A 16,009-nucleotide genomic window follows, 5' to 3' on the forward strand; every position below is an offset into this window, starting at 1 on the left:
TTTTAATCCTACTTTTCCTCTTACTCCACATCCATTTCCTCATTCTCTCTTCTTTTCCCTCTTCCTCCTTCCTCTCTCTCTCTTCTCTTCTCTCACACACATATATGTAAATATATGTGTACACATAAAGATACATGCGTGTACACGTATGTATGTGTGTATTTGTACACATGTGAGTGAATGTAAAATTTTTCAACCTCAGTTATTATATCTATAAAATTGGGATAATAATTTAATAATGGAATCTTCTTCAGCAGGTTATTTTGAGGAACAAATGAAATGATATATAGAAGAAACTTATACTAAAAACCTTAAAATACTCTTTTAAATAATTTTACTAATTTACTAAATACTAAAATAGATGGTTGCTAATAATTTCCCTTTTTAACACAAGGAAACTTCCTGCATTTAACTTCCTTGAGATATTAGACTAGAAATTTTAAGTCTATGCCAAAGTTTGTAGAAATTTTACCTAGTTTAATGATACATGTTCCTTTCAGGAATGGTTTTACTAATGAACAGCTCTAGCAATAGTGTTTTAAAGCAATTCATATTACTTAAAACTTTCAAGCATTCCAAATTTCATTTTGCATCATCATTGCCATTTTTCTTAGTATTTTACATATATGATCTGTTGTTATACTGGTAATGTGAACTCTCAGATAGGAACATCCTTTTACTAATGGTAGGTTACACATTAAACAAAATTTTGAGAAGTTATCTATATTATCAATGTTAGGTGTTTTACCCAGTGTTGAAAAACTACATTTTACATGAGCATTAGGATTTCAAACTAGGACTTCTTTCTACTGAAGACATATATTAATGTTAGAGCTATATAGTTTTCAAGATGTTTTACATATTGGGTAACTTTATTCTCACGAAAATCTTACAAAGTATATGCTATTAGAATTTTCATTTTAAAAATAGCAATCAGAGGCAAAAAGTAGCTAAGCGACATGCTTAGGTTTACCCATTATTATAGACATGAAACAGGATTTTACCTTATTCCAAGATTATAGTTTTTTCTTCTTTTTTTTAAGCATGTGTTTCCATACATAAACATAAGTATAATTATTTCACATGTGCAAATATATGACAATTATTACTACTCTCAATAAAACTGAATAAAGCTCATAAGGAATTTTTATGTACCTCTCTAGTATGTATATAGTATTTTTGAGTTGTCCTATTTTGTTTATTCTGATTATAGAACATATTATTATGTAATATTCAAATAAGTGAATTCATCTTTATTCACTTCAAGAAGGAATACAATTTCAACAATTCAAAAAATATTGTAGTAATGATTAATGGTAGATTAATTTCTTTGCATGACTTACTAATACTATTGAAATCAGGTTGAATGAAAAATCTACATTTTTGTGTAAATTGGGATTATAAAGAATAAATGATGAAGTTTTCTCTGAATGATTAGGGAAAAGATTGGGAGGAGAAAAAATATAAGAATATGGAAAAAATTAAGAAAAGAGGAAAGTGGAATTTGTAAATTTACCCATATAATTTATGATACAAGTCATTTAGGTAATAATTTCTTTAGTGCTGCAATGACATCCTTATTCTTCAAACTATATATCAGAGGATTAAACATTGGTGTCACAATGGTGTAGAAAAGAGAAAGCACTTTGTCCATGCCTGAAAAACTATTGGACTTGGGAACTGAATATGTGATGATAGCAGACCCAAAGAATAAGCCTACAACTATGAGATGGGAAGAGCAAGTGGAAAAGGCTTTATATCTCCCGGTGACTGATGGCATCTTCAGAATGGTGGTGATGATTTTTATATAGGAGCCAAGGATCAAAAGAAATGGAACCATAGCAAACACTACAGCATCCGCATAGATAAAGATCTCATTCATAAACTTATCTCCACAGGCCAACTTCAGTAATGGAGGTATATCACAGAAAAGATGATTGAGTTTATTAGAATCACAGAAGGGCAGAGAGAAAATCTGGTATGTCTGTCCTATCAGAATTGGCATTGCACTGATCCATGAGCCAACAACCAGTTGGATGCAGACCTTGGAGTTCATGATGAGAGGATAATAGAGTGGCTTACAAATGGCCACATAGCGGTCATATGCCATCACAGCCAGGAGCAAACACTCAGCACCTCCTAGCATAAGTAGGAAGCAAAACTGTAAAGCGCAGTTTAAGAAAGAAATATTTCTTTTCTTTGTCCAAAGGTTCATCATCATTGTTGGGAGAGTAACTGATGTGTAGCATATTTCCAAAAAGGAAAAATTTCCAAGGAAAAAATACATGGGTGTTTGAAGACCTGGATCAATCTTGGTTATTATGATAATGAGAGTATTTCCTAGTAGAATAATCATATACATGATTAAGAAAATTCCAAACAGAACTTCTTGGATTTTAGGTACGTCGGAAAATCCCAGAAGGATAAATTCTACCAAAACAGTGAAATTTCTTCCTACCATTTTGAAAAAAAATTTTAAATCCACATATGACAATATTGAATATTGTACAGATAAATTAATTCTGCTCTCTTAGTTCTCTGTTTCATGTCTTCTGTAAAATAAGAATGGAAAATATGCAAATTCTTCTCTCGGTCTCCCATTCTAAACTTTAACTGGTCTTCTATTTCAAAATGTGAAATAATGTCCTTTTAGTCTCTGCTGTCTGTGGTGTAAGGCTCCATATACATCATTTATTGTGTTTCATATTTTATGATAATTCAAAATTTGGCATTCAAGACTACACAACATGTTCTTTTCCAATGAGAGAATTTTGCAAAATATGATGTCATCCAATGATTTATAGTCTATGTTTTCTACTTTGTTCTGTCCTCTCAAAATCACGTTATTCTGGGATTCTAGAACATGTGAATTCAAATCAAAATCCTAGAAATATCTAATAAAATACATAAAATTATCCTCAACAAATTAGGAATAACATCCATATGTAAACTATGTTTCCAGTGAATAAATTAATTTTTATATCAGAGACATCAATATTGTTCAAAATGTGTTGTGGAAAATAGATATGATTGCTCCTCCTAAAGAACACTGGCATTACAATAAATGTGCTTCTGTAGCCTATTACATTTTATGTAATATTCTCTCCCTGTTAACCATTTTTCACTTTGCTTCTCATCAGTTTTTTTTTGCTTTTGTCCAAGTTCTAATTCAGTGACATTTTGACTGGATTAACTACTTGTAATAATGAGTAATTAGATGAATGTCTATAATCTTTCTATCATCTCTGTTCAAGTATAGAGTATTTGAGAATAAAGACTGTTTGTTGTCTTTTTTTCTTTTGTTTGGTTTTTGTATTTGCATCTCTAGTGGTTAGCATAGAGCCTGGAAATGATTGATGCTTATTAATTGATAATTTATTGATGGAATTCATTAAGTTCCTATTGTATGCATGTATGTATGTGTACATATGTGTATGTGTGTATATGTACATATGTGTAAAAACTATGTAAATTACTGAGGATATCTTTCCCATTAAAGAACTCCCTCTGTCTCTCTCTTTCCACAGAGGCATATATACATATAGTTTGTATATGTGTATAACTCCCCAATATAAAGATAATTAATATGTCATATTAATTATTATATTTATTTTGTTTAATTTTGTTTAATAGTTAACATTTAATGTAATAAATTTAATTGAATATTTAAATAAAAATTATATTTTATTACATGCTATTTAATTACATAATAGTATGTTGTTTTATTTAATTAATTAAAATATATTTTAAATTACATTATAATAGTATTGTTGTAAGTTAATCACCTTTAGAAACTCACCTGATAATATAATTTCCCCCATATAAATATATAAAAATGTATTTATATTGGGGGAGATAGACACATACACAAAGTATATACATATACACATATATGCACATAGTATATATACATGTGTGTATTTATACACGCACATGTAAACGTAGGAAAATATATAAGCCTTCTCCATATATGTATATGTGTCTACAGATCGGTAAAGATATAATGAAGTTTGAAATAATAGTAATATGTGCATATATATGCATTTATATATATTCATATACATATAAATAAGAATGTATGTATATAATGTATGTATATGTGTGGTTTTATGTGTCCATTTGTGTATGTGTATATACACACAGATATATGTATATGAATATATGTATATTGTGTGTGTTTGAAGAAAGAAGTAATAGTTCAGAGTTCTTCATCATCAACCTAAATACACTAATTCCCCAAGTAGATTTTAATTTTTGGAAAATTCAATTACCATTGCTTATCTTATCCTTTTTATATTTATATAGTAAGTACCCAATATTTTTAGAAAGCAAAGTAGAATTTATGTTTTCAAAATTAATGGGAGAGATTTATTTTTCAAATTCTATCCTTAAAGATATTAACAAATGTCTACCTTTTCAAATTAAAAGTAACATTGATTTTTTTATGTGTTCTTTATATCTGTGTAATGAGAAATTGCAAAACAAACATTAAAAAATCTTTTATAGAGCTAAATTTATGAGTTTTTACTTTTCATTTTCTCTATATCTCCAAAAATGTTATGATGTATATAATCAGATAATGCCATTCAATGCCAATGTATGCATATTTTTTCATATCATATATATGTTCTGATATCTTGATTATATACATCATACGTTTTTCCCATAAATGAGAAATTTTAAATGAATTAACATATAGTCAATAATTTGAAATAATATTTTATTAATGGCAAAAATTATATTACTTCAACAAAATTTTATTCTTAAAATAATATTTTAATGGTAGCCATATGAGTGACTATTCAGCATTATTTCCCCTAGTTATTGAGGTAAAACATTGGGGTACCATAGATTGAGAGTCTAATTCTAAGTCAAATTGATTTATATATTAATTTTCATGAGTTTTTTAATATAGTTGAAAAAGATACTTCAGATCCAAAAGAATCTAGAGATTAATAACTGACTTAATAAACCATGATGTTAATATTCAGAATCATTCGTCAGTCATATATAAAGGTAGATCCTTTGAAACGTGACTAGGAAATTTGTGCCTTCTTTGATGTCAATCAACTGCCCTTCCAATTTTAAAGGATGTCTTATATTTCATCTTTTTTTTTTAACAAATGGATTCAAAACCTGTTGAATATGTTAATACTTTTAAAAGTGGGGGAGATTGTATTATGAGGTGAGTTTGTAAAGGTCATTCAAAAATCTTACAACCCCAGAGAAGTCAAATTAATTATACTGCAAGAAATACTGCTCAATAGTTACAAATGCTTTGTTCGTTAATTTTTTTATAATTCTGTTGAGTAATACAGAAAAGATGTGTGGGATCATCATTCCTTATTTGTGTTCCTCGTTCCTTTGTTTTGAAAAAATGAATATCAATTACACTTATTCTCATTTTGTAGTATGCACTTTTCTTGTATTGTCAATCATTGTCATGCCTAAACTTTTGACCTCATGGACAACATCCATTTGTGTTTGTTTTTTCTTGAAAAGGATATTGGAGTTGTCATCCATTTCCATGCTCCTTATGTCCCTATTTTCTAGAGGTAAATGAGCATCCTAGAATGGAAGACAAATGTACCTGTTACTATGAGCTCATCCAATCTAAGTCTTATTCGACTAAATCTTTAAAAATCTGGATTATCCCTTCTCCATTAACTTACAGTTGATCTGGCCTGCTTCAAAGATTTGTTGTTCTTGTTGTTGAGGAAAATATCAAAATAAGAGTTTAACAACCAGAACAAAGTATTACAAAGTCATCTTCTGAATATTGTTCTTCATTATATTTATTCTTTAAAATCTCTTCCATCTCTGATATTCTAAGTTTTTTTTCAACCTCAAATAAATATTTACTAAATGTAGATTAGCTAAGGGAAGAATTTCAAAGAAATTCATTGGCTTAGTAATTTGAAGGTATGGGAGAGGAAAGAGTGTAAGTGGTGGGTTAAAATTTAAATTAACCAAGAAGATAAAAATTACTTTTTCTAGTCCTACTCTAATAGATACTTTGCAATTTAATTTCTCATTCCTTAAAAGTGAAATGAAGATAAATAAAAGACATTTTAAAGTACTCTCAAATAAATGATAGTTTTCAATTTATGTTCTGGGAATGAGATTTTGTTTTTGTTGTCAAAGAAATTCCAAAGGCCAAACATCAATGGATTATTTCACTGTCTCAGACCAGGCATTTTCCAAGACTACATCTTGGATTGGCTACTTACTAATAGTACAAATGTTGTTAAGTCACTAATTACTTTTTCTGCCTCATTTTAATTGTATATATAATGTGGAAAATAGTACTAATACTCTTTGCTTCATAGTTTTATTATGAAAAAAAATAAATTACAGGATTATGTTATAAATTTTTTAAAATATGCATATGTATATATATAATCATATAATTTTTAATATATGTCTGTGATATGCTGGCCATAGTTTCACAAGGAAAGAAAAGGGACCAAAATTCACCTAATTTAGTTCATTTAAGCTAAAAAAGGATCTTTTGCTATAGTGTATAAAACCCGTTGGTTTTATACTGCAGATGAGAATTTCTTTATATTACTTACCTGGTGTTTGAAGTCTAAGCAGATTAGATGTCTTTGATTTGGGATGGATTGATGAAAAGAACAAGCAAATATGAGTATACAAATAAAATATAATTTAATTATCATTGCTATTAAACTGAGAGATTCAATAATTGTAATATACTTAGATATACAACATAAAGGCTGAAACCTCCTTAATAGCTTTTAATTTTTTCATTTTCTCCAAAGGATACATTTTTTTGGCATACTGAGGCAAGAATAACAAATATTTTCCCTTTTATATTCCACATATGGTATATATGTGCCTTGTTAAATTTCTTGTCATCATATTTACTAAATATAAGTATGAACAAAACTATCTATTATTTAACTATGAAACTCAGTACTTTTCAATGTGCTTTCCAATTTAGGATTTTACTGGCTTTGTTAATGACTCATCCCTGAGAGAGTGGAAAATAGAAGCGCCTGGTGTGTTATTATCCATGAGATCATGATGATTTGGAAAAACTAAATGATTGAACAACAACCTCTCTGAAAACTACAAGTCAATATTTGAGTAATAGGACCCATTGGAATCTCACAATTTAAATGAATTATCCTCTTGACTTGGCTGAATCTTAATGCCAAAGTAGGATACTGATGTAGAAATTATCTATAGAAAGCAATCCAAAGTGAGGAAATCTGAGGATACAACTAAAATAGACCAAACTTACCTTTCTCAGGGCAAATTCAATCATATTCGCCTGCTTCATGCTTTGACTAGGATAATCTAAAAATATGTACATTGGTATTCAAATAGCACCAGAGAAAGTCTCTGATTTGGGCCTCTTGGAAGTCCCATGGCAAATATATAAAAGGTATGAATATTTGCATTTTGTATATGAGGAATGTACATATCTCATTAGTAGTAAATTAACTTTTGATTGTCACAAAAATTGTGTTAGAAGCTGAATTTGAACTAGAATTCCACTCAAATTACAATATATGCTATGTCAGTTCTCAAGAAGTGTCTCCCCTTATGAATCAGGAGCCAAATTCTCCCTAAAATGTTCTCTGTGCTAATAAAGTTTGAGATCTTTACTTAGAAATAATTCATGCCCTACCCTGCCCTGTAGGAACAGATCATCTCGCTAAACTTCTTGATTTTTTAGTAACTTGCCAGGACTTATGAACAAGTCTAGATAATTATATATTCTTAATGAATAGCATTCTGTAATCAAATACCCTTGGGTTTCAAGTTTAGATACCTTGAACTACATCTTGGATTGGCTACTTACTAATAGTACAAATGTTGTTAAGTCACTAATTACTTTTTTTGCCTCATTTTAATTAAGTATATAAAGTGGACAATAGCACCAATATTCTTTGTTTCATAGGTTTATATGAAAAAAAGTTTAAATTATATGATTAATTATGTTATTAAATATATAAAATATGCATATATGTGTATAATCATATAATTTTAATATTTCTCCTGTTAAATTAATAATTATATATATTAAATTTTGAGTTTTGAGTTTTCTCCCTCTATCCCAGTCTCTCTTTTTTTCTCTCTCATCATCCCTTCATTTGTCTTTCCCACTCCTCCTCAGGCATTGAGACAGTAAGCAGTCTGCTAGATATTTTACATGTGAAATCATGTAAAACAATTTTCTATCCAGAATATCTTTAAAGAACTATTTTATGATCACAAATTATTAATGAGGAAGAGGGTGATGAGAGCTTCAAACTTCAGGATGGACTTCCAAAACCACAATTTACAGGAAAGAGACTATTTAAAGCAATTAGATCATATTCAATGCCATTCATCATACATTTTCTTCTGTCCTGTCTACTTTAGGAACTGTACTAATGTGTATAATATAGTAGTATATGTGTATATATAGTAGTCTATGATATGAGTTTACACACTAATACATTTATTTAACTATACATTTACTTGTACAATTGTCAATAGGACATTAAATATAAAAAAACAACCCATTTCTTTGGGATTCATATATATAAAGTAATAATTGCCATTATGACTGATCCCATTCACAATCTTTTCTCTCAGCCTATTAATGAGAGAAAGGAGAACAGTTTATCTCAAGGTGGAGAAATGGGGAATAATTAAATAATACAATACTTCAAATGAGGAATGATAAATCCATTAATCAAATTCATATCATATCACAAAAATAATTTTCTTGATATTGCATTATATTATAAATATAATACATAACTTTTCCATGTACTGCGGGGGGAAATCTACTTTTTTGATTTTTTTTAAAATGATAAAAAAATCTTTATTCTGGATTTTCTTTGAAAAATTGAACAGGATAAACCATCATTGTAATTATCATTTATTTCTATTTACTGTCTTATGTACAAGTAGATTTATGCATGTCAACATGATCACATAATTAATTTCCAATTATGTTAGCATGACAGAAATTTACTTTGATAATGAAAAGTGCCAGAGAAATGCAAATTCACATGGCAGATTCATGATCTGCTCAAAGTGTGATGATGAGGATGATGAGGATGATAATGATGACATCTATTGGATCTGAAACATCAGTTCTAATACTTAAGGTAGACTCTTTAATTATCCTTTCCTTCTTTACTTCCATATTCCATCTTACTTTTTTATAGCATCAAATGTCTAAACCCTGTTTCACTGTGTTAGAATGCTTCTATCTAGCACTTGCAGTTTCAGACCTTTGCTCTTGTCAAGAGCTTTTTCCCTAACTTGGTGATATTTCCATCCAAGATTTATGTAGGGTTTAACTTAGAGAACACATATAGAAATCTGTAATGAACTTTCACAAGCCAGATCACTTTTTTTTGCTGGTTGACTGATTTTTCATTTCATTGTATAATACTTTGCAATCAACAAGGATCTACCATCCCCATCCTCTCAGATTTAAATGGAAAAAATAAAAGGAAACATAACAAATTTTCATAGACCAAACAAACACATTTTCAAATGACAATTTCCTCTATGAGTTCACCCACCACAGAATCTTGAAATAGTATGCAATTGGAAGGAAATAAAAATAGAAGTTAATGAGATATTTGAGAAGGTAGAGAATGCAAAATTTAGGAAGGCTAGTTCTTCAGAAAATAAAGTAGAGAATAGCTTATTGAAAAAAATACCTTAGGAAGACCATCACAGGGAATCTGAAAAATTTGGTGTCGGGTTAATGGAAATATATTTGAGTAATCTCTCACTGCCTTTTTACCCCTCCTTCCATTTCTGTCTCTTTCCTTCTCCTTATCACACTCCCTCTTCTCCCTCTGTCACATACACATTTTAATATTTACCATCCCTTGCCCTTAACACAGTGAATGTTTAATAAATATGCTTTTATTGATTCACTTATGAACATATGAATTTAAAATATTAACATAATATTCATTTCATATAGAAAAGAAGAATGAGGCTAAGAAAAGACCTGAAGGCAACTTTATAATAAGGATTATCCTTGGAAACTGCAGATATTTAGGCAGATGATTGAAAATCTTTGGGGCAACATTAGCTTCATTTAAGACTGAATGACAAGTATATCAATATTAAAATCAACTACAACAGAATGAAATACTTAAATTTATTGAGTTGTTACAAATAATACACACGTTATATTTTTGAAATTTGTTTAAAATGTATTATGTCTTCATTTTGCACCACTCACTTGATATATATGATTTGTCATTGGTCACATGAAGTTTGAATGCAAATTCTTCAGTTTTTCATCATTAAAGCTAGCTTTTGTCATATATAGTCATATTATAAAACATGTATGTTTTTGACAATTCAATTTATCAACATAATAAAAATATTCTGGGATGGACATTTTACAATCTGAAGAATATGTCCATATATCCTAACCTTATATGGACATCCTGTGACAAGATTTGTAGATAACCTTTGAATGAAAAAAATGATTTTCATAACTAAAACAATGTTATACATAAATAATAATGTATGTGTACATATTATTAATTAGAATTATTTCAAACATATATAATAGAATGGAAAAGGCAAGGAGATTTCAATGAAAATTGAGATGAAGGAACACAAAATGACAAATTGTAATTTGGCATGCAGAAGAAGTTTATCAAATTACTTGGACAATAATTTTTTCAGTGCATAAATGACATCCTTGTTTCTCAGACTGTATATCATGGGGTTAATCAATGGAGTTACAATGGCATAGAAAAGAGAGAGCATTTTTTCAGTTCCTCCTGAGTTGTTTGACTTTGGTCTCAAATATGTAGTGATTGCAGATCCAAAGAACAAAACCACAACTATGAGGTGGGAAGAGCAAGTTGAAAAGGCTTTATATTTTCCTGCATGTGATGGAAGCTTGAAGATGGTAATGATGATTTTTACATAGGATCTGATTATCAATATAAATGGTATTATGACAAATAATACAGCAACAACATAGACAGAGAGCTCTATCACAAAGGTGTCTGAACAAGCTAACTTTAGTAAAGGGGGAATGTCACAGAAAACATGATTAAGTTCATTAGAATCACAGAAAGACAGAGAAAAAATCTGATATGTCTGCCCAATCATGACTGGTATTCCAGTGGTCCAGGAACCAACCACCAGCTGGACACAAACTTTGTGGTTCATGATGGCAGGATAGTAGAGTGGTTTACAGATGGCTATGTAATGGTCATAGGCCATCACAGCCAGGAGTAAGCACTCAGTGCCTCCTAGAATAAGGAGAAAGCAAAGTTGTATTGCACAGGCCAAAAAAGAAATATTTCTCCCTTGGGTCCAAAGATTTGTCAACATATTGGGGAGCGTGACTGATGTGTAACATATTTCCAAAAAAGAAAAGTTCCCAAGGAAAAAATACATAGGTGTGTGGAGAACTCGAGAAACTTTGGTTAATAGAATAATGAGACCATTCCCTATCAGAATACTCATGTAGATGATTAAGAAAACACAAGACAAAAAGCCTTGAAAGTTGGGAAGGTTAGAAAATCCAAGGAGAATAAATTCCATTACAGTAGTTAGATTTCCTCCTGCCATTATTTTGTCTGTTTTTAAATTATAGTAATAGTGTCTATGGAACAGCAGAGTCATATCATCTTTCTTTGTACTCAGTTTCCTTTTTCTGTAAAAATAAAAAAAAATAATGGGTCACATGATCTCTAAAATCTTGATTTATATGTCTTAATATCCAGTCAAACTCTGATGACATATATTTTTTTTCATTTTCAGCTTTGGAATTCTTTACTTTATATAAGTAAGGTCCATTCTAGATCTGGCCTTTAACAACTTGTACTCTAAAATTCTTGGTCTCTTGATTTTATTCTTATAGCTTCAAAGCAGCTATTCTGCCATATCATTCTACAGTCTGAGTCTATGGCTTCTTCCAAATGCTAATATTATATATTTTCTGCTATATAAAGTTTGTTCCCTTCTAAAATTTTAAAAAGGTTTATTATTTTCTGACTGACACTAAGATTGAAGAGATGATTAATACTTGGATTAAACTTGTGAGGCAAGGAATGATGAGGGAATCCTTTGGAATAAAAATGAATACAAATATACAAATTTAAATACTATTTTTCTTATCTAAAATGTATTTTAAGAATATTGTTTCTTGACAGTAGAAGAAACATTTGGTTTACAGAGCATTCTGGAGGTGATGAATTCTAAATATTATTAGGATTATAATTTTTTTCCTTCTAAGCCTTTTAGTCTTTGTTTATTTTCTATTCATTTCCTGGAATGATCCATTATTCCTTGCTTATTACTAATAGTTACCAAAAGTAATTAAATAAGGGTTTCATCCCCTAGACCTAACCTCGGGTACAAGGGAAATTTCTTTTGATTATATGTTCATGAGGTCAGTAAAGGATTTTCAGATGTCTTTTTAATGTTTAAAATAGATAGAATAGAGAAGTAAAACTTTTAAAAAAATTCTAGTTCAATCTAAGTACATTGGATTCCTAGGCCTCTCAGGCTAGGCTGTCTATTTGAATTGGATGTTCTTTAGATATTCATGCTAAAAATACTGTCTTGCTCTTATACATTTCTTAGTTGCATTATAGAATTAATTTGAACTTATCAGGTAAAAATATGAGAAATATTCTTCCAATCATCTGTGAAATTGTAAAAGATGAAACACAGTAGTTGGTAGCATATAAAACACTAAACTTGAAGTGAATATCTAGTTTGTAATATGATCTTTGTACTTGCTAGATGAGCAAACCCACATCATTTATTTATCCCTTCTTTGATTTCATAATATATAAAATGAGATGTTGAGCTAGATTATCTGATGATCTTAAAAGAGCCTTCTAGTTCCACATCTATAATTTTAAGAGTCTTAGCTAGTGTAATTTTGTCAAAAAAAAAATCTAGACAGCTTTCAAATAATAGAGGTTCTAAATTCCCTTCACATAAGACTATAAAGAAGTTTAACATATGTGAATTTCAATAGTGAGTGGAAGGATCCTTAACAGCATATATTTTCAAAGGAAAGTGTTTCCATCCTAGTTAATCAGACAATAATGACTTTAATATTATTGATCTTGACATTGGTTTCCCAATCACTTTTGTTTCTTTTTTTGCTTCTTTTATCAACTTCAATTAAGTGCTTCTTTTTGTTGTTATGGACATTAAAATATTCTTCAAATAAATATAAAATTTTATACTTTTCAAGTTCAATCTATACCATAAAAAAGTTGCATTTTATGTTGGTTTATATTTGAAAAATACAAGGGTCTTTTGAGTAATTTCTCTCCCTTTCTAGTCCAAGAATAGCAAATAGGATTCATTTATTTGGATGTTTCCATTCCTTTTGTAGTCTCCATTCCTGAGTAGGAATCTATGGTTCAGATCCTATAGTAAAAATTAACCCAGTGTTGATTATAATAGATAGTTCAGACTTACCTCATTGAGATGAGAAAATGATCTTTATCTGTTCCTTGCTTTAATTTATGGAAATTGAATAATGTATGCATATTTTTAGTGTTATATGGTTTACAAAACCCTTTCAATACAATTACATATTTGACCCTCAAAAAACCCTATGAGGTAGATCTTTAATGCTTAGTGGCAGCAAGAAACAAAACTTTTGCAAATAAAGTTTAAAAGAGGGCTCTTCTCTTAATGCCAAACATACAGTGTTGCCACTAGAAAGTTGGTACCACTCATGCGATGTGAAACAAATTCTTTTTAATAATGCTCTTTGTGTCCAATAAGTTTTAAGCTCTTCAAATAGTAAAGATTGCTGTTGCCCTCTTCTCTGTTGGTAAAACTCCTCCCCCAAGTCACTTCTTATTTTTCTAATGAGGTGATTTCCACTTTTAAAAATACTATTAAATGGGCAGCTGGGTAGCTCAGTGGAGTGAGAGTCGGGCCTAGAGACAGGAGGTCCTATGTTCAAACCCGGCCTCAGCCACTTCCCAGCTGTGTGACCCTGGGCAAGTCACTTGACCCCCATTGCCCACCCTTACCAATCTTTCACCTATGAGACAATACACCAAAGTACAAGGGTTTTAAAAAAACACTATTAAAGGTGTAGTGTGCCTTAATGGAAGATATGCATGGGTTTTGAATCCAAGAACCTTGGTTCCAATAGTATTTTAGGCACTTATTCATGACATGAATGAGGACAATCCATTCCCTACCTCTTTGAAGCCAGGTATATTTCTATTCTATTCTAGAAAATGCATCCAATGAAATTCATCATCTCTGGCTAGGAAAGCTATTGTCAAAATTCTACTTTGCAAAAGTTATAGACATATTAGCTCTTAATAAAGAAAATCATTCTGATTACAGTATTTGGCTTACACATGGCCACAAAATGGTCATATCAAATCACAGTGAGCATCTGTTGGCATCCAGAATCAGTAAGAAATAAAGTTGAGCAGATAAATTACAGTGACAGCTCACCTATCACGGGAGTAACATTCCAAAGATCCCCGCAATAGGTGCAAAATTTGTGGAATAGTGACATTACATTTATTTGTTATTCTTTGATGGTAAGTGTCTTCCTCTGGCACTTGGGTTCACTGCCAGAAGCCTTAGAAGGAGCAAAATGTTTAGGAGGCATAGGCCTTAAGGTAAATTCAAACTTTTATGAAAATTTCACCAAAAAAACAACACCTCAAAGCAACAATATGTACAAAGATCAGACATTGATGTGAAATGGGCAAGGGGAGATGTTGAACATATGGGCACAGTGAAGGAGAACAAACAGACCAATGTTACAGTCAGTGAGCCAATCAGTACCCAGGATACAGAAAACAGCACAGTGGTTGATTGCCTTTCATTCCATCAGCCAATAGTGTCCATGTACAATCTCACATTGGCAAACTTGCACAAGGGGTAGTGGTGTACTCCATTTCCATTGTATACAGTATGATAGTCACTGGCAAAATCCTGAGATAGAGAAAACTCCAAGATAGAGAATTAGATACTTTAAAAAAAAAACACAAAACAACCTGATACAGTGCAGCTGCAATAAGTGAACTGCAATATAGTGAGGGATGAATTTATGTCAAAAATATCTATAAGGTCCCTCCCAACTTTCACATCTTATGACACATTTCATGAGATCACTTGTAATACTCTCTTTGTTCTGTCTTTGAAAGGATCATCTAGCTCTCAATTCAAGAATCTAATAAATTCCTGTTGAATTAAGGCAATTCTTTACCTCTGCAAAGCAATTCACTAAACCATCAAAATAAAAAGGCAGTGAGGGGATACTGGTCCAACCCTCATACACACATACACAAACATACACACACACACACACACACACACACACATACACACACACATAAATACACACATGCTCCAAGAACTGATATGATTAATTGCTAATCATTGTCACAAAAATAACTTTTAAAATCACCGTAATTGAATGTTTTGAGAGTAATACTTTCTAGGTAAGTAGTATGAAATATTTAAATTAAGCACTGCCACATCTACTGGAAGAAGTATTTTCTATTCCGTGGGAAATAAGACTACCAAGCTACACTTCTCCATATCATCATTGCCCTTAGTTGACATTATTTCAAATGCAAATGGGGTGGATGTTTGAGTCCTGTATTTAGAAAAATCTAGCTTCAAGAATATTGTATGTTAATATTATTTTCTTCCTAACAGTGTAAAATCCTAGCTGAGTATGAGAACATTTACTTTCTCTCATGTCTATGCTAACAATTTAATCAATATTCTTACCTAGAAAATACATTCTGGAGAGATGATTTAAGAATTACCGGACTACATAAAGTTACAGCCCCCCAAAATTAATTAATTATCAGAAATTATCCAAGGAAATTGCCCTGATATTTATTAAAAAGAGAATAACATAGAGATTGAAAGAATGCACAGATCACCTCCAAAAATGAATCCCCAAATGACAATTCCCAGGAACGTTACAGTTTAAGTGCTCCAAGGCCAAGCAGAAAATACTACAAGCAGCCAGAAACAA

General features: G+C 30.6%; 2 protein-coding genes across 2 annotated transcripts; both read right to left on the reverse strand.

The window, feature by feature from the left end:
* Window positions 1-1,537: 1,537 nt before the first annotated feature.
* LOC123251644 (olfactory receptor 10AG1-like) lies at window positions 1,538-2,473 on the reverse strand. The gene has a single exon (XM_044680950.1). It carries the CDS (start codon window positions 2,459-2,461, stop codon window positions 1,538-1,540), a length of 924 nt encoding a protein of 307 aa, XP_044536885.1. The 5' UTR covers window positions 2,462-2,473.
* An 8,189-nt stretch (window positions 2,474-10,662) lies between these two features.
* On the reverse strand, window positions 10,663-11,598 carry LOC123251657 (olfactory receptor 10AG1-like). The gene has a single exon (XM_044680961.1). It carries the CDS (start codon window positions 11,584-11,586, stop codon window positions 10,663-10,665), a length of 924 nt encoding a protein of 307 aa, XP_044536896.1. The 5' UTR covers window positions 11,587-11,598.
* Window positions 11,599-16,009: the final 4,411 nt, after the last annotated feature.

Source organism: Gracilinanus agilis, chromosome 6 (genome assembly GCF_016433145.1).
Source record: "Gracilinanus agilis isolate LMUSP501 chromosome 6, AgileGrace, whole genome shotgun sequence".
NCBI lineage: Eukaryota > Metazoa > Chordata > Mammalia > Didelphimorphia > Didelphidae > Gracilinanus > Gracilinanus agilis.

What these genes read in the sequence shown, in the direction of transcription:
- LOC123251644 (XM_044680950.1), bottom strand. Translation starts at nt 2,461, where the DNA reads ATGGTAGGAAGAAATTTCACTGTTTTGGTAGAATTTATCCTTCTGGGA.
- LOC123251657 (XM_044680961.1), bottom strand. Translation starts at nt 11,586, where the DNA reads ATGGCAGGAGGAAATCTAACTACTGTAATGGAATTTATTCTCCTTGGA.